Source organism: Callithrix jacchus, chromosome 17 (genome assembly GCF_049354715.1).
Source record: "Callithrix jacchus isolate 240 chromosome 17, calJac240_pri, whole genome shotgun sequence".
NCBI classification, from domain to species: domain Eukaryota; kingdom Metazoa; phylum Chordata; class Mammalia; order Primates; family Cebidae; genus Callithrix; species Callithrix jacchus.
In genome coordinates, this window is record NC_133518.1 from 74,637,713 (window position 1) to 74,659,260 (window position 21,548).

At 45.1% G+C, this 21,548-nt stretch overlaps 1 protein-coding gene across 4 annotated transcripts in view; it reads right to left on the reverse strand.

Annotated features, from left to right (window-relative positions):
• Positions 1 to 2,087: 2,087 nt before the first annotated feature.
• DCLK3 (doublecortin like kinase 3) overlaps positions 2,088 to 21,548 on the reverse strand; it is a 97,159-nt gene continuing 77,698 nt past the window's right edge. For 3 of the 4 annotated variants that reach the window (XM_078354577.1, XM_078354576.1, XM_035277866.3), the window contains 4 exons: positions 8,389 to 8,521; positions 4,505 to 4,672; positions 2,533 to 2,717; positions 2,088 to 2,213 (listed from right to left, as the gene is read on the reverse strand). In XM_078354577.1, coding sequence (XP_078210703.1) covers positions 2,103 to 2,213; positions 2,533 to 2,717; positions 4,505 to 4,672; positions 8,389 to 8,521 — 597 coding nt within the window. In that variant the 3' untranslated portion in view covers positions 2,088 to 2,102. Of the gene's footprint in view, positions 2,718 to 4,504; positions 4,673 to 8,388; positions 8,522 to 21,548 lie in introns of all 4 variants that reach the window. The other variant, XM_078354575.1, reaches the window with a different exon arrangement.

Genomic DNA, 21,548 nt, shown 5'->3' on the forward strand with positions numbered 1-21,548 from the left:
GCTGCCGCCTCCCCTCAGGTGTCTGAGTCCCAGCTCCACAGGGACTGGGCAGCACCCTCCCCTCAGGGGTCCGAGTCCCAGCTCCACAGGGACTGGGCAGCACCCTCCCCTCAGGGGTCCGAGTCCCAGCTCCACAGGGACTGGGCAGCACCCTCCCCTCAGGGGTCCGAGTCCCAGCTCCACAGGGACTGGGCAGCACCCTCCCCTCAGGGGTCCGAGTCCCAGCTCCACAGGGACTGGGCAGCACCCTCCCCTCAGGGGTCCGAGTCCCAGCTCCACAGGGACTGGGCAGCACCCTCCCCTCAGGGGTCCGAGTCCCAGCTCCACAGGGACTGGGCAGCACCCTCTCCTCAGGGGTCCGAGTCCCAGCTCCACAGGGACTGGGCAGCACCCTCCCCTCAGGGGTCCGAGTCCCAGCTCCGTAAGGCCTGTCCTCCAAGCTTCTGAGGTTAAAGCACCAGCTGGTACTTCTTTGACATGGTTTCAAGTTTCTAGGGGGTGTCAAGGATTTGGTTTCCTGAGCAGCCAACTCTGAAATCCAGATTAGCATGCAAAAGCCTTATTAGGGAGTGGTCTCAGAATCATCACCCCTGGAAGGCAAAGGAAAGAAGCAGGATTGGGCAAGGGAGAAGCTGAGCTCTGATGCAGTCTCAACCACGAGTTCAGCCAACCCCCACGAGCAGGCCCACAGTTGGATGGCCCTTCAGTATTGTCCCTATTTGGGACAAAGAAGCTGAGCCTCCATACCCTACATGGACTAGTCATTTGATGTGGCTTGCTTCAGGAGGGAGCTGAAAGGTATCTCTTCCAGTGGAGGGTAATTTCTGCAGAGGGCTGAAAGCTGAGGACCATCATCCAGCAGCACACCAAACAGCTTATTCCCTTCAGTCTTGGAGGACCTGAGTGTCCACTACAGGGGATTTCTCCTTCAATTTTTTTTTTTTTTTTTTGAGATGATGAGATGGAGTCTCATCTCACTCTGTCTTCAGGATGGAGTGCAGTGGCACAATCTTGGCTAACTGCAATCTCTGCCTGCCAGGTTCAGGTGATTCTCCTGCCTCAGTCTCCTGAGTAGCTGAGATTACAGGTACGCACCACCATGATCAGCTAATTTTTTGTATTTTTGGTAGAGACAGGGTTTTGTGTGTTAGCCAGGATGGTCTCAATCTCCTGACCTTGTGATCTGCCCACCTCAGCCTCCCAAAGTGCTGGGATTACAGGTATGAGCCACCGCGCCTGGCCTCTCCTTCAATCTTTGAGGTTATAATAACCCCAACTCTTCCCTTGGTTCTCCACCTAAGAACGGGAGCCACTTCCTGCAGTTACTACCTCTAAATTATACCAGAGCCTCCTCTGTGCTTTTCCTATTTTCCAAAACCAGATTAGGCAATTCCTTATGCTGAGTTCTCTAGTACTGTTCCTGTTTTCCTAATTAAAACACCCCTCACCTAGATGGCTCCAAAACTGTTAGGGAAGGTAGAAGTGAGAAACCCACACTCTTGACTGGATTTTGTGGCCTACTGACCAGGTCAGGCATAATTAGGAAGGTCAATCTGGGAAGTATTAGAGTATGTTTTGCTGGCAGCTCACACAAACTCCCAGAGTCAGCTGCAAAGACCAATATTTCAGCACGGAAATCTGGAACGTGTCCTGGGTGTATGCCCTGCAGGTAGGAATATGCCTGAACTCTGAGCTCCTTCGGGCCCCAGTGTAATCCATTTACTGCATTTCTGACATATTAATGCACTCAATGGCTGCCTCGTGATCTGAAAACGTTAACACAGTCACAGCCTGAGTGCCTGACTTCACATAGAAATGACTCAGGCTCAGGGACAATCGGGCTGACAAGCAGTATTATGGTACTGCAGAGGCAAGAATGATTGGATGGTTTGCCTTTTCCTTTCCATGTCTCAGACTGCCCCAAATCTGATTTTGGTAAGACCGAAATGCTAGAGACCAAGATCAGAACATCCTAAATAAACAGGTCTTGTCAGTTAACCAAGGGTCCTCCACATCCATATGTAGTCATAGCAGCTTCAGGAGTTGTGTCTGAACGATACATAATTCATTCCCTGGCTCTCATCACCAGCATAAAGAAGTAATCAGAATGCAGGCCCACTTCCGTTATTCAGAGCACATTTTATTAATACAGAAAGACCACAATGCACCTGATTCATCTCACAGGGGGGGTTTAGACCTGGTAGGCACCACTCCTGTAGTACAGAAGAAACTTGGTTACAAAGAGGAAGCAAAACACGTCATTACCAAAAATCCTCACTAATGACAATGCTTACCCCCAAAAAATGTATTAAAGGCTTTAAATATACAAATCTAAAAATATGTTGTGACATTTAACATTGACTTAGTTTATTTTTTTAATATGCTTTAAAATATACTGAGTGTCTCTCCCTCTGATTTGCCAGTTATGTGAAGAAGCCTCTTTCATTGTTTTTCTCTCAGACTTCTATCTTTTCCTCTGTCCTTGAGCAGAACTGGGGGCTGAAAAGATTCCTAAGGCGGAGACTATGATACCTGCTCGGCAACCCTCTTGTGCTGGCTCCGGAAGTGGCCCTCGCTGCTGGGGGACACCTGCTTCTGTCGTTTCACTGTATTGGTCTTGCCAGCCGTTTCGATCCAGGGGTGCTGAAGAACCTGATGGGCGGTGTAGCGCTTTTTGGGGTCTACCACCAGCAGTCGGCTCACCAGATCTTTGGCAGCTGTCAGAGTGAGGGAGGGGAAAATGTGATGAATGCGGGCGGTAAGAACACAGACATGCACGTCAGCACCAAGGCTGGCTGAAAGGCTCCTTCAGATTCTAGAGCAGCGCAGTCCAGTAGAAGACGGGAACACTATCTGCACTATCCAGCTGCGGTGATTGAGCATTTGAAATCTGGCGTGTGAAACTGAGGAAGTGAATGTTTACATGATTAACTTTGAATTCATCTACACTTGCTTTTAAACACCCATGTGTGGCAGCGGGGAGGGAGCTACCGTGTTGGACAGAACAACTGAAGAGGATGTTCATTCATTTCTCTAGAATCCCGGGGCCAGGTCCCCTCTTAACATCCCTGGCACCAGAGCAAAGGAATGAATGGAGGCCACATGCTATATATCTACATACCCTAAGGTTCCAAGTCAAAACTAACACTTGCTAAATAAAATATGTTCAAACTTCCCAAGTCAATAAATATGCCTTTACATTGACAAAATGGAAAAATGTGCAAAGAAACCTAAAAAGTAAATAGTACAAATTCAAAATTGATTTCATTTTCTGCCCAAGACCATGACTGATTTTAGAGAAATGAGGTGACAGCTGGTGGGCCCAGCAGCAGACAGAGAGCAGAAGAGATTTCCCCTGGTTTGCTGGCTCTCCAAGCCTGGCTCATTGAACCTGCTCTTCCAATCATTCAAGAAACGTGTAAGAGGAAAACATCTACTTTTCTGTTGCTGTCCTTTGCCTTTATTGAAGCTGGCCTCTTACTCAAGAGCTGCTGCTCACCCACCAGTCACCCCTCCCCTACACAGATGTCCAGCTTCTCCTGAGCACAGAGGGCCCAGATTCCTCCTCCACCACCCAATTCCAGCTGGGAAAAGTCTGCCCACAAAGTACCCCAGCCCCATCACTGCCAGCATCACTCCTGCAAGGTCCTCAAATGAATGACCTAGAGGCTGGAAGGACAGATTTAATTTGAGAATCCTCAGACCCTTGTGTACAAGTGTGGACAACGAGACACCCCAGCCAGCATGTCCAAGCCCTCTCTACCCGCCCCAGACAGCCGCTCCTAGGCCACTCTACAGCATGGTGGGAAGAGGCTGGAAAGGGGCCTCACAAACCTTGGATGTGGGCTTGGGCCATCTGGACAGGGAACTCAGGGGTCCTAAGGAAGTGATCTAGAAGAGGAGACCTGGACTCTGAGGGCACATCCCCTAGCCCCCACTCTCCTCACTCTGTAGAGAAGGCTGTGACTAGAGCAGGGCCGAGGATAGGGTCACCCATGCCCAAATCTGACAGTGCTGCACAGAACTTTCCAAAATGCTTTTCAGTCCCTCATTTCCCAGTTGCCACTGCCTTGTCAGCTCAAGATCCTCATCTACTGTAATGAGCCTCCCTCTCCCTACCTTATTTAAAGGGGGAAAAATGAAGACTTTCCCTTCCCTCATCCTCCATTGCCAGTGAGGAAATAGAGGCTATGGATGGAGGCAGCCCCATAACTAAAATTAAACAGCATGTTTAAGGAAAATTGAAAAAAAATGTTATCACTCCTATTCTACTTATTTTTATTTTGAACCAGGGTCTCCGTCACCCAGGCTGAAGTGTGGTGGCATAATTATAGCTCACTACAGCCTCAAACTCCTGGACTTAAGTGATCTTCCTGATTCACCCTCCAGAGAAGCTGGGACCATGCCTGGCTAATTTGTTTTACTTTTTGTGATGGGTCCTCTACACATCTGACCTGAAAAACCCACCCCCTCCTCTCCTGTGTGAGGAAGCCCCAGATCTCACCATCAGAGATATTGTCCCAGTAAGGGGGCAGGAACTCAAAGTGGCCCAGCTGGATGATGTTAAAGAGCTCGTCCTGGTCCCTCTCCGGACTGCGGAACGGGGGAAAGCCACACAGCAGGATATAGAGGATCACGCCAGCAGCCCACATGTCCACCTCCAGTCCATAACCTGCGCAGGCAGAGGCAGAGACACAAGCAAACCTGAGACCAGGCAGGGTCAAAGCTGATGAACTAAATGACGGACTACTGTGGTTCTAAATAGACCTAAGTCACAGAGGATCCCAGCTCTCAGCAACCAAGAGCTACTTCCAAACACAACTCCCTGCTGCTAACGCCTGTGCATAAGGAGTCTACACCATCGTTACTCAAAGTGTGGTCCATGGGCCACTGCCACTTTGCAATCCCTTATTACTGGTCTGTAATGAAATGAGCACATGAATTCAAAGCAAGTGTTTGGAAACTCTTATAGCAATTTAACAAGACTGTGACATTCAGCTGCATGGTCGATGGGCACATCTCGTTGAACAGCCACACATATCGGTCCAGGCGTTGTCAAACACATGGTCAGTCACATGTGACATAAGATGTGTTCTAGTCACATGCAGCAGGACCATGAGCCCACGCTGTACTGGAAATGTTAAAACTTGGCCTTTCACCAGAGGAAGGTAGAGAAGCCCCAGTCTATGCTGGCAATCTCTGCCTCCTATATATCCATTGCCTTCTCTCTCGTTTAAAAATATCATTTACTGGCTTTTTAAATGATTATTAAAAGGCCGATGCTTGCTAGCTATATCCCCCACATGTGCACACACTGGTACAACACACACACACACACACACACACACACACACACACACAGAGACGTGTATATTTTTCTAAATAAAATTTTTATGTACTTTTCTAAATAAAATTAAGATCACATTGCACCTATACTCTATTTTATTTACTTAATGTTATATAATGGCATTTCCAACATAAGAATTTCCTATGAAAAATATAAAAAATATTTTTCACAAACATGATTTCTAATAACTATTAGTGTCCCCTTTACATAATAAATCCCTTTGTTGTAATTTAAGTTTTTTCTAATTTTCTTACAACAGTAAGGAACTGTCTGATAAGCATCATTAAACATTGGTGCACATCTCTAAATATATTTTTAAAATAACTTTTCAGAAATGAAATGGAAAAAGTTAATATACAGTAAAGGTTTTTGACACGTATTACACAATTGTCCTCCCAAAACTTATCACAGTAATATATACATTTTCAAACACTTTCTAACTTTTTACAATTAGAAAAAGAAAACACTTGACTGCTATAATTCAGAAGTTAGATATTCATGATTAAGCCCCAGAGTAAGTTTGTCAAAACACAAATCAGCAGGAAAAAATTAAGAGAATCAGTCACTAATGACCCCTTTTGGCCTCTCCTCAGTTCTCAGCCATCCCACTGTTGAGAGGGACTGATTTTGCTGGGCCTCATCAATCTCTAGAAATGTCCCTTGGCCTCTGTGACAATACACTTTCCAGATCCTGTCTGAGCTGCCCAGCCCTGTCTCTACTGACCCCTCCTTCCTTCTCTCATCCCTGAGCTCTTGGCCTCCTCAAGAATCTGTCCTTGGCTCTCACTGCTGGCATCACCAAGGAGCTCATTATCAACCAGCTCTGTGTTGAGGAGTCTCAAGGCCACATGCTCAGCTCACAGCTTCACCTCCTCGCCAAGTGGACAATTCCATTATCCATCCGGATATCTCTACAAAGTCAGAGTGTTCAAAACTAAACTCACCAATCCCCCATCCCCCATCCCCCATCCCACATCCCCCAAAAGAGCTATCCTTTCTGATACCCTGTTTTAGTTGGTGCTACCACCCATATGTGGTTTTCCCAAGAGTTCATGTTGCCTGTTTGTTTTCTTTACTTCTCTTATCCAGTTCATCGATGCCACACCAAGTCTAAACACCTCTACCCAGTCTTCTCATTTCTAGAGAATTTAAGCTCAACCTAACCAACTGATATAGTTTGTATATTTGTCCCCTCCAAATCTCACGTTGAAATGTGATTCCCAGTGTTGGAGGTGGGGCCTGGTGGGATGTAATTGGATGGTGGGGATGGATCCTTCATGAATGGTTTAGTACCATCTCCTTGGTGACAAGTGAGCTCTCACTCAGGTAGTTTGCTTAGGATCTGGTTGTTTAGAAATCTGGGACCTCCTCCTTCTCTCTCTCTTGCTCCCAGTCCCACCATGTAACATGCTGGTTACCTGTCGCCTTCCACCATGAGTGTAAGCTTCCTAAAGCCCTTACCAGAAGCAGAATAGATGGCTGGCACCATGCTTGTACAGCCTGAAGAACCCTGAGCCAATTAAACTTCTTTTCTTGATAAATTACCCAGCCTTCGTTATTTCTATGGCAACACAAAATCCTGACTAACACACCAACCAACTGTGTTTCTCCCTGGTCCATTGAGGCTAGTCTTCTCCATGTCTCCACCACCTGACCTCATGCATGTTGTGGTCATCTCCTCATCTTTTCTTTTCTTTCTTTTTTTTTTTTTTTTTTTGAGACAGTGTTTCGCTCTTGTTGCCCAGGCTGGAGTGCAATGGCATGATCTCATCTCACTGAAACCTCCACCTCCCAGGTTCAAGCAATTCTCCTGCCTCAGCCTCCCGAGTAGCTGGGATTACAGGCATACGTCACCATGCCCAGCTAATTTTTTTGTATTTTTAGTAGAGTGGGGGGTTCTCACCATGTTGGCCAGGCTGGTTTCAAACTCCTGACCTCAGGTAAGCCACCCGCCTCGGCCTCCCAAAGTTCTGGGATTACAGGTGTGAGCCACCGCACCCAGCCATCTCCTCATCTCAGTTGTCCTGATGCTTCTGCTACTGGAAAACTATCCATCCCTTCTCCCTGTCACCAAGCCTGCAATCTGACAAGAGTCTTCCCATATTACCTATGGTAAGTAAACGGATTTCTCCTCGAGTGCCATAGCAGTCAAATAGTCATTCATATATTTAGAGCCATATCATAACTACTATTTCCTTTTCAAATGTTTTAGAAAGTATGTTACTAAAACAGCTCATTGGATCCTTGCATAATATACAAGTGGGTAGTAAATGTTCACAGAGTTCATGGAGGCAAATGAGATCCCCTTTTCCTTTATATGCTACGTTGGTGAAGAAATTTTTTTTTTTTTTTTTTTTTTGAGACGGAGTTTCGCTCTTGTTACCCAGGCTGGAGTGCAATGGCGCGATCTCGGCTCACCGCAACCTCCGCCTCCTGGGTTCAGGCAATTCTCCTGCCTCAGCCTCCTGAGTAGCTGGGATTACAGGCACGCGCCACCATGCCCAGCTAATTTTTTGTATTTTTAGTAGAGACGGGGTTTCACCATGTTGACCAGGATGGTCTCGATCTCTCGACCTCGTGATCCACCCGCCTCGGCCTCCCAAAGTGCTGGGATTACAGGCTTGAGCCACCGCGCCCGGCCTGGTGAAGATATTTTTAAACCAAATACCATAAGGACTGCTTTAATTCTCTCCCATTAGAGATAGCCTCAGGTCAGTGGCCCTAACAGCCTGCTTGCTTGAGTTCCCCACCTGATTCTCCATCATCTTTCATCTCACTAAACATACTACACACACACACACACACACACACACACACACACACACACTCTGACCCGTTCACTGTAACAAGGGCATCCCTAATGAGGAGAAAGCTCTCATTCTTTGGTCAAGCCTACTTCAAATATTTTCATTAAGGTCCAAATCCAAGCCTAAGTGTCAATTCTCTGAAATTTATTCCATATTGAAAACTAGTAAATATTAGAAATGAAACAGTTGTTAGTAAAAAAGGTAGAGTCCCACAGATCGATGTGTAACACTTACCTTTCTCAGAAAGAATTTCAGGAGCTACGTAAGTCGGGGTCCCACACACAGTAAATATAGGTCTCACCACATGCTTTGCAAGTCCAAAATCAGCCAATTTCAAGGTAGTAGATTTGTCCTCATTTCGCTGAACCTGTAAGAAACCAAAATCCCCAAACCACCAAAACTGTGATTAGAACGAAGAAGGGATACTGATGAAACAACAGGTATGCATGGTCACGATAAGCACGTGATAAACCTATGTGAGCTTACGGCTTAACCCAACACCGACAAAGCTAACCTGACCTCAGTGACGAGCGCTCACATTCAACCAAAGAACCAGTGAGTCAGATTTACTCTGCCGTCCAATATGGTAGCACCATATTGTCACAGTGGCTACTTAAATTTATCAATTAAAATTAAATTAAAAATTTAGCTTCTCAGCTGCATTAGGCATATTTCAAGTGCTCAAAAGCCACCTGTGGCTTGTGGCTACTAAATTGGGAAACAGAGATAGACACACATCTATTGTCACAGAAAGGTCTATTAGAGTTAGAACAAGGATCAAGGATACTTTGAGCACAGACTAGCTTTCATGAGCATTGGAAAATGCTTTTGGGCAATGCAAAGGCTATGCAGAAGGGGAAAAAAGGAAAAAAACTGGGCAAGAAAATGAAAAAGTGTGGGGCAGGAGTGAGGGGGAGATGGGGATGGTTAATTGGTACAAAAAGAATACTTAGAAAAAATGAATAAAACCTATTATTTGACAATAAAACAGGGTGACCATAGTCAATGATAATTTAATTGTATATTTTAAAATAACTAAAAGAGTATAATTGGATTATTTGTATTAGGTTGGTGCAAAAGTAATCACACAAGGATAAATGCTTGAGGGATAGATACCCCATTCTCCATGATGTAATGATTATGCATTGCATGCCAGTATCAAAACATCTCAAGTATCCAAAAATGTATGCACCTAGTATGTACCCTGATATGGTTTGGCTATGTCCCGACCCAAATCTCATCTTCAGTTGTAACTCCCACAGTTTCCACATGTTGTGGGAGAATCCCAGTGAGAGGTAACTGATTCATGGGGCCAGGTCTTTCCCATGCTGTTCTCATGATAGTGAATAAGTCTCACAAGATCTCACAGTTTTAATAATGAAAGTTTGCCTACACAAGCTCTCTCTCTTTGTCTGCTGCCATCCATGTAAGATGTGACTTGCTCCGCCTTACCTTCCACCATGATTGTGGGAAGGCTTCCCCAGCCATGTGGAACCATAAGTCCCTTAGACCTCTCTTTCTTCCCAGTCTCAGGTATGTCTTTATCAGCAGCATGAAAACATACTGATACAGTAAATCGGTTCCAGTAGAGTGGGGTGTTGCTGAAAAGATACCCAAAAATGTGGAAGCAACTGTGGAACTGGCTAACAGGCAGAGAATGGAACAGTTTGGAGGGCTCAGAAGACAGAAAATGTGGGGAAATATGTAACTTCCTAGAGTCTTGCTGAATGGCTTTGCCCAAAATGCTGATAGCCATATGAGGTAGTTTCAGACAGAGATGAGGAATTTGTTGAGAAGTGATGCAAAGGTGGCTCTTGTTACATTTTAGCAAAGGGACAGGTGGCATTTTGCCCCTGCCCAAGAGATTTATGAAACTTTGAACTTGAGAGAGATGATTTAGAGTATCTAGCAGAAGAAATTTCTAAGCAGCAAGACATTCAAGAGGTGACTTAGGTGCTGTTAAATGCATTCAAGTTTTATAAGGGAAAACAGCATAAAATTTGGAAACTTTGCAGCCTGACAATGTGATAGAAAAGAAAATCCCATTTTCTGACACTAAATTAAAGCCACCTGCAGAAATTTGCATAAGTAATGAGGACCCAAATGTTAATCCCCAAGACAACGGGGAAAATGTCTCCAGGACATGCCAGAGGTCTTCATGGCAGCCCGTCCTATCACAGGCCCAGAGACCTACAAGGAAAAAGTGGTTTTGTGGGCTGGGCCCAGGATCCCCATGCTGTGTGCAGTCTAGGGACCCTGCATCCCAGGTGCCCTGCATCCCAGCCACTCCAGCAATGGCTGAAAGGGGCAAACATAAAGCTCAGGTTGTGACTTCAGAGGATGCAAGCCTTGGCAGCTTTCATGTGGTGTTGAGCCTGCCAATGCACAGAAGTAAAGAACTGGGGTTTGGGAACCTCCACCTAGATTTCAGAGGATGTATGGAAAAGCCTGGATGTCCAGGCAAAAGCTTGCTGTAAGGGTGGGGCTCTTATGCAGACCCTCTGCTAGGGCAGTGCAGAAGGGAAATGCGGGGTCAGATCCCCCACACAGAGTCCCTATCAGGGCACCACCTAGTGGAGCGTGAGAAGAAGGCCACTGTCCTTCAGACCCCGGAATGGTAGACCCACTGACAGCTTGCACCATGTGCCTGCAAAAGCCAGATTCTCAATGCCAGCCTGTGAAAGCAGCCAGGAGAGAGGCTGGACCCTTGCAAAACCACAGGAGCAGAGCTGCCCAAGACCATGGGAACCCACCTCTCACATCAGCGTGACCTGGATGTGAAACCTTGAGTCAAAGGAGATCATTTTGGAGCTTTAAGATTTCACTGCCCCACTGGACTGCAGACTTGCATGGGGCCTGTAGCCTCTTTTTTTGGCCAATTTCTTCCAGTTGAAATGGCTGTATTTACCCAATACCTGTACACTGATTGTATCTAGGAAGTAACTAACTTGCTTTTGATTCTACAGGCTCATAGGCAGAAGGGACTTTCCTCATCGTGAATGAGACTTTGTACTTCAGACTCTTAAGTTAATGCTGAAATGAGTTAAGACTTTGGGGGACTGTTGAGAAGGCATGATTGGCTTTGAAATGTGAGGACATGAGATTTGGGAGGGGCCGGGGCAGAATGATATAGTCTGGCTGTGTCCCCACCTAAATCTCTTCTTGAATTGTAACTCCCACGGTTCCTACATGTTGTGGAAGGAACCCAGCAGGAGGTAATTGAATCACGGGGACAGGTCTTTCCTGTGCTGTTCTTATGATAGTGAATCATTCTCACGAGATCTGATGGTTTTAAAAATGATAGTTTCCCTGCACAACCTCTCTCTTTTCCTGCTGCCATCCACCTAAGATGTGACTTGCTCCTCCTTGCCTTCCACCATGATTGTGGGAAGTCCTCCCCAGCCATGTGAAACTATAAGTCCATTAAACTTCTTTTTCTTCCCAGTCTCTGGTATGTCTTTATCAGAAGCATGATGATGGACTAATACATACCCATAAAAATTAAAAATTAAAAAAAAAAGAAGACCAATAAGTAGGGGAGAGATGTTAAATGCAGGCCCTCATTGGGAAGGGTGGGGGATTAAGAATCAAACAGGCCAGGAGTCTTTGAATAATTCCAACTCCAAGACCTGCAGCTGGATGGTCTTGGACAAATTACTGTATTCATCTGAGCCTCTGTTTTCTCATTTGTTTAAAAAAAGAATGGGGCTGGGGCAAATGCAGTGGCTCACACCTGTAATCCCAGCTCTTTGAGAGGCCAAGGTGGGAGGCTCTCTTGAGGCCAGGAGTTCAAGACCAGCCTGGGCAACAGGGAGAGACCCTGTCTCTACAAATAGTAAAAATATTAGCCAGGCATGGTAGTGCATGCCTGTGGTCCCAGCTATTTGGGAGGCTGAGGTAGAAGGATCACCTGAGCCTGGGAAGTCGAGGCTGCAGTGTGCCATGATTGCACCACTGCACTCCAACCGGAGCAAAAGCAAGAGCCTGTCTCAAAATAAAAGAGGGGAGAATGGGAGTGTCAGTTTCCAACAAATATGCTTACGTCAGGAGTTTTATTCGATGTGTGTAATCTGCCTAGCAAAGTATTAGCTCTAGAGCGACCAAAAGTCCCAGTTTGCAGCAGACTTCCACCAGGTTTTAGAAAAGGGTAGAATTGGTCAATTTTTAAAATAGAAAAAAAGGCACAGTCACCTTCACTCTGAATGAATACGAATCTCAAATGCTCCCTCCTTTTTCCTCCCTCAAAACGTATCCCACCTGAGTCTCATTCCTTCAAGCAAGCCCAGGTGGCTGGCTTTCTCATCTCTGGTAAGCCAATTCCTGAGTCTCATTCCTTCAAAGAAGCCCAGGTGACTTTGTCAAATTGTTATGTCCTGTCCTCCTTCCCCAACAAAAGATTTGATATAAGATTATGATTGTTGGAAAAAGTTGGATCTTAACATAAAAGCAACTAATCTCAAGAGGTAAGTGTGGCAAGTATTTAGGTCGCTATGCTAGAAAAAATAAAACTAAAGTTATGTGTTATATTTCACATGAAAAAAAAAAAACAAAAAAAAAATGAGGGCACAAACCCAGCATATCTTGCAGCAAGTAAAAGATATGTTGGTGCCCCCTGCCATGGAAGAAATTTTCCAGTTTGAGGGAAGGTTAAATAATCAGATGCAACTCAATATTCCAGCCTCCTTCCAAACTAGCCGGCACCCACACACGTAAGATCCAAGGGTAACTGCCCTGTTTCTCATGGTTGAAGCTGATTGCTCAGACCAAAGGGAAAGTAGGCAGTTAATTAGTCCACTGTGTGAAAACTTACTAGAATAAACCTGGGCAACCTTACCCAACCAAGAGACTCATTAGTGCCACCACAGCTGTAGGAGAAATCATCAACTTGTCTGCAGACACACACCCTCACATCTCTCCTGGAACTGGGACAAAGGCTCCCCATGCTCCTGCCAGTGCCTGGACAGGTGGGCAGTGGGGGAACCCTGCCTCTCCCTGGGACCCATCACAGCCATGGGCAACACCTAGGATGGCAGGGTGGAGCCGCCTTTCCCCTGTCTCTCCAGACCAGAATAAATTCTCCACACTAGCTCCGGTTTCTGCCAGTGAGCTTGCATCTCCACAAGCAGCAAGTGTCTTAATTACTGAGCTTGAGTCACCACCAGACAATCTAATCGATGTCTCCATAATTAACCTCACCAAATGGAAAATCATAAATTTAGAAGTAAAATGAAATTCCACTCGGTCTGCATATAGAAACTGACATAGCCCAAAAGGGAACAACAGGGTGATTACCAGAATAATTTAGGCTAGAAAATCTAGTTTAAAAGGGAAGGAACACAAAATAATGTGATACCTAGAATGACCAGATGGACCATATACATTAATCATATTCGCTGTGACTGCTGAAAAAATATGTCTCTCACAGATATTTATAAATTAGCAGCATTAAAAGCATTTGGCTGAACAGCCAGGTGCAGTGGCTCAAGTAATTCCAGTACTTTGGGAGGATTAGGCGGGTAGATCACTTGAGGTCAGGAGTTCGAGACCAGCCTGGCCAACATGGTGAAACCCCATCTCTACTAAAAATACAAAAAAAAAAAAAAAAAAAAAATTAGCTGGGCATAGTGGCAGGCACCTGTAATCCCAGATACTCGAGGCTGAGGCAAGAGAATCACTTGAATTCTGGAGATGGAGGTTGCAGTGAGCTGAGATGGAGCCACTGCACTCCAGCCTGATGACACAGTGAAGCTCCATCTTAAAAATAAATTAATTAAATAAAACATTTGGCTGACTTAGTACACCAAAGTAAAAAGTGTGTTCCTATTCAAAATAAGTGAAACGTTACCTTCCTCGTGGAAACCCCCAATTCCCAAACCTGGCTCCACTGAGCTTGTAACAGATTAAATGCTTTGGAAACTCATACTTTCTTTGAAAATTTATCACGTTAACTATCCAGATACTGAAGGATATATTTTCAAAATGCTAAATCTGCTTTTAGAGTCTTACACGGACCCACTGAGATACATTCCACCTCCTCTGGTTTCTTCATGGTCTAGCTTTTCTCAGTCTCAGGATCATCCTGAGAACCAACGACTACATAAGCAGAACTGGGGGCAGTTAAGATCACTGGTGCCATTTGTCCCTTCCAGAAAGTGGCCCCAGATGGGCTGATGTTTTCAATTCTTCCGCCTCCAGTTTCTGCTGTTAAGAGTTATTTACTATTCCCCAGTGTTGTCATTTATTACCCCTATCTAAGCAGCTTAATTACATTTAAGGTCACACACTCCCTGCAAGGGTTTTTGGCTCATTTTTGCAACAAGCACCTCACATATTTAGCTTCAGAATAGTTCCTGTGTTAAACCTTGAAATCAAATGAGTGATGTTATCCTGGAATAATTCTTCCTCCCAGAATCTGTAGGACTTCTGATACCATCAAACCCAAACCTCCACCCAAACAAAAAACGTGTCTCAAACATCCTCCCACCAGACTATCGTTCATGTCTGAATGAAATCTCAAAATGGAAAAGACTCCACAACTCTGTGCAGTCGTCCATCCCATTTATGGCAAGCTTAGCTTGTGAGGAGACTCACCCCTATGTTGATTCAGAATTCCTTTCCCACTCCCGCTTTCTAAATCTGCCTTCTCCAGTGATGCTGAATAAGAACACGTCCCTCCAAAGATGGGAAACAAGTACCATGATCCTCAGTTCACCTCTGGCTCCTCCAAGCTAGCACCTGTGATGATTAGTTTGAGATGCAAACTTGATGGGATTAAGGAACACCTAATATTGGTAAAGGATCGTGGCGGGTGGGGTCTGTTAGGTGTTTCCGGAGGAGATTGGCATGTGAATCCAGGTGGAACCAAGTGCAGAAGATCTGCCTCAATATGGATGAGCAGCATCCAGTCGGCTCCAGGCCTGGATAGAACAAAAGTAGGGGAAAGGCAATTGCTGTCTCCTCTCTCTCTCCCTCTCTGTCTCCCCTTTCCTCCTTGGATATCAGAACTGCAGGCTCTCCAGCCTTTGGACTCCAAGACGTATACCAGTAACCCCTGGGTTCTCTGGCTTTTGGACTTGGACTGGTATCCCAGGGTCTCCAGTTTGCAGACATCCAGTCATGGGACTTCTCAGTCTCCATAATCATGTGAGCCAAGTCCCCTAATAAATCCCCTTTCGTACATGTCTATAAACGTATATCCCATTGGTTCAGTCTCCCTAGAGAACTCTGGCTGATATGGCAACCGAGGATCCTCTGGTGAATCCTTACAGGACCTGGTCTCCTGGTTACCCTCCCTTCACTCGTCCCTATTCTGAGTGCAGCCCCTGGACCCTGGACCAGCACCCTCAGCACTACCTGTGAGCTTTTTAGAGCTCTCAGCTGCCCCAGATCCCCTGAACCAGAATCTACATTTCCTCATGACCTCAGAGAGGTCTGTGTGCACAGTAAAGTTCTGGATGGCCCCATGTCATCCACGCCTTTCTTGACCAAGAATGCCCAGCACCAAACGCCACACACCAGGTGTGATTTGATCAGAGCGGAGGACCTCAGGACTCGCAGCTGACCAGGCACTGGGTGGCCATCAAGGCAGCCGAAGACTCCATCAAATGACCCACTTCAACGTCCCTGCCTCAGAAAACCTTTCCGGGCTTTTGCAGAGCCCCCTGTGCACACATCTCACTTTGCCCTCACCCCACATCTCCCTGTATCTATTTTGCAGCCCAGTTAAACTCGCTGCTCTAGGCCATTTTCCTGCTCGGGCTCATTTTCAGTTGTTCTCTAACTGAAAGGGTGTAAGATTATTTTACATGGTACTGTAAGCACTGTCATCTGTCTGCACCTGTCACCCCCTTTTCCAGCCACACCGAAGTGTCATGCTTGAAATCCACATGATTAACATGTAAATGTTATTTACATATGCATTTAGATAACATCTCAAAGCTTCGAGAAGAATCTTGATTTCTCTGAACAATTAACTTTGCTCTCGCCTTCAATGGTACCTCGACTTAAATGTGATCTTGCAATTTTCATCTCTGGGCAGTAGATGGCAGCAGAGTACAGCCCAAACAACAAGTGACTCCCTTAAGCAGAATTAAGACATAGATAAAGCTTATTAAGAATTAAGACCTAGATAAAGCTTATTTATTGTCGCCACCTTCTTACTTGATCCTTCATAATTTCTCGTACTTTTTCCCTCCAAGGTCCATTTTCAACTGGCTGTGAAGAATGAAATGATCTTAGAAACCAACTCACATTAAAATGCCAATATCTAAAATCTGTTTATATTTCAACAGCAAAATATACCATAATCCAGGCTGGGTGCAGTGGCTCAGACCTGTAATCCCAGCACTTTGGAAGGCCAAGGCAGGTGGATCGCTTGAGTCCAGGAGTCTGAGAAGAGCCTGGGCAACATGGCGAAACCTCATCTCTACAAAAAATCAGCCAGGTGTGGTGGCTCACACCTGTGGTTCCAGCTACCTGGGAGGCTAAGGTGGGAGGAGTCTGGAAGGCAGAGGTTGCAGTGAGCAGAGATAACACCACTGTACTCCAGCCTGGGCGACAGAGTGAGACTGTCTCAAAATATATGTACAAATACCATAAATATACACACACACACTATAATACAAAAGTATGACTTTGTCCTCACACTGAGGACAAAGTCTTTTCTTGGACTTGTCACATGACATGCTCACAACATGCTTTTGGTGTCTGTTTACTGCATCCGCTTATCTCTACTTAATTAAAATCTCATATTCATTCAACAGATACTCACAGACCTACCATCTGCCAGGCAGTGTTCTCAATATTACGAATGAATTAGTGAATGAAACAGATAAAGTTCCTTTTCTTACAAAGCCTCCTTTATATTAATAAACAATATTCAGGAACGATCCAAGATGGCCGATCGCTAACATCCCAGGATTGCAGCTCTCAGGGAAGGCGCGGAGAACTAGAGGACGCCACACTTTCAGACAAAGTCTGGTCGCTCACGGAGCAGAAGAACCCCCAGTGGAGGAAACACAAGGGTGGCCAGCGCGACTCTCGTGGTCGGCGCAGCGGTTCCGCCGGCACCTCCGTGCAGCAGCACTCGGAGAAGAGTAAACAGGTTCAGAGGACCGGCCCGGGTCCCCAGCAGGACACCAGAGCCCGGCAAAGCGGCTGTGACGGCTCCTAGGTGCGGCAGCGCTCGGCGCAGAGTAAACGGGACCAGTTCCCCTTCTGACCGAGGTTTGGAGCCCCGGGAAGGCAGAGTCGCCTACTACAGACACAAGAAGGAAGCCAGACAGGAGAATCCTGGGCAGTTTTAACGCCGCTGCTCTGGCCCTGGGAACTAACAACCTGGACGTCCACTCAAGAGACCTAATCTGAAAGTTGGTAATTTCAAAGACGACAGGAGGATAAATTTACAATGACGGGAAGAAACCAGCGTAAAAAAGCTGAGAATACTCGAAGTCAGAATGCCTCTCTCTCTAAAGATGATCACAGTTCCACATCAACAATGGAACAAGGCTTGATGGAGAACGAGCGCATCCCAATGACAGAATCACTCTTCAAGGAATGGATAATAACAAACTTCGGTGAGTTAAAAGACCATGTTGTAGCCCAACGTAAAGAAACTAGGAACTTTGAAAAAAGGTTTGATGAACTCCTATTGAGAATAGACAACTTAGAGAGGAGTATGAGTGAATTAATGGAACTGAAGAATACAATACAGGAACTCCGAGAAGTATGCACAGGTTTAAACACTCGAATTGTACAAGCAGAAGAAGGGATATCAGAGGTCAAAGTCCAACTTAATGAAATAAAACGTGAAGAAAAGATTAGAGAAAAAAGGATAAAAAGGAATGAGCAAAGTCTCCAAGAAATGTGGGACTATGTGAAAAGACCAAATTTATGTTTGATAGGCGTACCTGAATGCCACAGAGAGAATGAATCCAAGCTGGAAAATACCCTTCAGGATATTATTCAGGAAAATTTTCCTAAACTAGCAAAGCAGGTCAGCATTCAACCCCAGGTAATACAGAGAACACCACAAAGATATTCCTCAAGAAGAGCAACCCCAAGGCACATAATCGTTAGATTCACCAGGGTTGAAACGAAAGAGAAAATACTAAGGGCAGCCAGAGAGAAAGGTCAGGTTACCCACAAAGGCAAGCCTATCAGACTTACAGCAGATCTCTCGGCAGAAACTCTACAAGCCAGAAGAGAGTGGGGGCCAATATTCAACATCCTCAAAGAACAGAACCTTCAGCCCAGAATTTCATATCCAGCCAAACTAAACTTCACAACTGAAGGAAAAATAAAATCTTTTATGAACAAGCAAGAACTCAGAGATTTTATTACCACCAGGCCTGCTTTACAAGAGCTTCTGAAAGAAGCATTACACACAGAAAGAAACAACCAGTATTAGCCTTTCTAAAAATACACCAAAAAGTAAAGAGCACCAACATAAAGAAGAATTTACACCAACGAATGGATAAAACAGCCAGTCAACATCAAATGGCAGTAACCCTAAATTTAAACTGACTAAATCCCCCAATCAAAAGACACAGCCAAAACCCAATGGCATGTTACATCCAGACCTGTTTCACATGCAAGGATACACAAAGACTCAAAACAAAGGGATGGAGAAAGATTTACCAACCAAATGGAGAGCAAAAATAAATAATAAATAAATAAAAAGCAGGAGTTGCAATTCTCGTATCGGATAAAATAGATTTTAAAGCAACAAAGATATAGTGGTAAAAGGATCAATGCAACAACAAGAGCTAACGATCCTAACACCCAGATACGAGACTTAGATTCAATGAGACAGAAAATTAATAAGGATATCAAGGGCTCGAACTCAGATCCAGAACAAGTAAACTTAATAAACATTTATAGAGCTCTCCACTTCAAATACACAAAATATACATTTTAGTCAATACCACACCACACCTACCCATAAGTTTAAATGAAACATTGATGGGCCATTATTAATACCCAATTGTTTTCAAAATAAAGCAATATTTCCATTTACTCTCCCTCTTTCTCTTCCTCTTTCTTCCTCTCCTTTACTTATTTTGTTTTTCTTTCTTTCTTTCTCTCAAAAAAAAAGAAATCAACTTGTAAACCTCTAGATCCAGGTCGGCAATGTCTCTCTCATTGCTTGATTCCCTTCCTTCCCTTCCCTCCCTCCCTCCCTCCCTGCTTCCTCCCTTCCTTCCTTCCTTCATCCCTTCCTTCCTCCCTACCGCCCTTCTTCTCTCCCTTCCTGCCTTCCTCCCTCCCCAAAATAATAATAATAATAATAATAAATAAAATAAACAATATTCAAATAAATATGTAATGTCAGGCACTGATAAGTGTTATGAAAAAATAAAAGTGGGATAAAGGCTGCGTTGTCTAGTACAGTATCCACTAAGTACACATGGCTATTGATTTTTACATGAAACTTAAAATTCAGTTCCTCAGACAGGAGGAACTGCCCATGTGGCTAGTGGCTACCCTATTGGTCTGGGCAGATACAGGATATCTCCACTATCACAGAAAATTCTTTATTATTATTATTATACTTTAAGTTCTGGGGTACATGTGCAGATCTTGCAAGATTGTTATATAGGTATACACATACCATGGTGGTTTGCTGCTTCCATCCCCCCGTCACCTACATTAGGTATTTCTCCCAATGTTATCCCTCCCCAGTCTCCCCACCCCACTATCCTTCCCCTAACCCCCTAAACCCCAACAGGCCCCAGGGTGTGATGCTCCCCTCCCTGTGTCCATGTGTTCTCACTGTTCAACACCCACCTATGAGTGAGAACATGCAGTGTTTGCTTCTCTGTTCTTGTGCCAGTTTGCTGAGAACGATGGTTTCCAGGTTCATCCACATCCCTGCAAAGGACATGAACTCATCCTTTTTATGGCTGCATAGTATTCCATGATGTATATGTGCCACATTTTCTTTATCCGGTCTATCACTGATGGGCATTCGGGTTGGTTCCAGGTCTTTGCTATTATAAGCAGTGCCGCAGTGAACATACATATCACAGAAAATTCTACTGGGCAATGCTGGCACAGACTTTGTTTTTGTTTTTTTTTTAATAGGGTGGTTAAGGAAGGACTCACTGAGGAAGTAACATCTGAAAGAAGGCAGGCATGAGCCATATTAAGATGTGAGGAGCAAGTTTTCAGGTAAAAGAAACAGCAGATGTGGAGGCCCGGGGCATGCATGGTTCGATGTAGCAAGCAGGGGCAGAAGCAGAGCCAGACAGGAGCGGAGTGACTGGAGAGGAGCTTTGAGAGGAAGACAGAGGCCACATGATATAAGACGTTCCAGGCCACAGAAATGACCTTGGCTTTTGTTCTGAATGTGAATGTGCAGGGAAGCTAGTGGCAGCTCTGAACATAGAAGTCACTGGGATGCACTGTCCTTTTAACCAGGTGTCTGGTCAGAGGTGGCCAGCCCAGCTGATGAAGGAATGGACTTTGGACTATAGGTGTTTTCCTGAAATTAATAGCCTCATATTTCACAGCACACTTTATCTCATCCAATCGGATGATCATCTCAAATTGTAGATGCTAGAAACTATTTCACCCCAACCCTGCTTCTCTCTCAGTTCCCCAAGCCAGAGACTGGCTCCATCATCACATAAAGATTCTGTCTTATCTCCCAAGTTTAAGAAAACACAACTCTCATTTTCTCTACATCCCTCTTCAGCTACTGTCCCATTTCTATGATCTCCTTCACATACACACACGCACACACACACACCACCCCCTTGAAAGAGGTGTCTATACACACTCTCTACAGTATTCCACCTTCTATTCCATCCTGAACTCAGTCAGACTCTCAGCCTCGTAACTGCAAAGAAACTACCCTTTTCCATTAGAAAAAGGGGCCACAACTGATCCAGCTCTAGGTCAGAAACATGTCACCCTTGAGTCCCCTCTTTCCTTATCCACCACATTCAATCCACTCACAACTTTTGTCTTTATCCTCAGGGTGACCACTTCTCCCCATCTCTACTGTAGTCCTCAAGACCAAGCCACCACCATCATGGGATCATGGCAGCGGACTCCTCATTCCTCTTCTCCCCCCCTCACATAACCCCTAACCCATGGGACTTCTGCAAGAGGATGAACCACAACCTGAGGGTGTCTGCTGCAGTTAGATAATTAGACCTTAGATCTCAGAAACCTGAAGAGCTTTACTGAGCTGTTTCCTCAGCTTAAGAGCAGTTTCAAAATGCCCTTGAAGAGTTTAAGAAACTTAATCTTAGATCCTCAAATGGCCCACAAGAATATACTCTTTTAGAGAAGTGGTAACACACATGAACGCAGGGGGTGAGAGGGTGAAAGGAAGGTACGGTCATATTCCTTTCCCAAATGACCTGACCTTCAGGCCTCCGTGATGA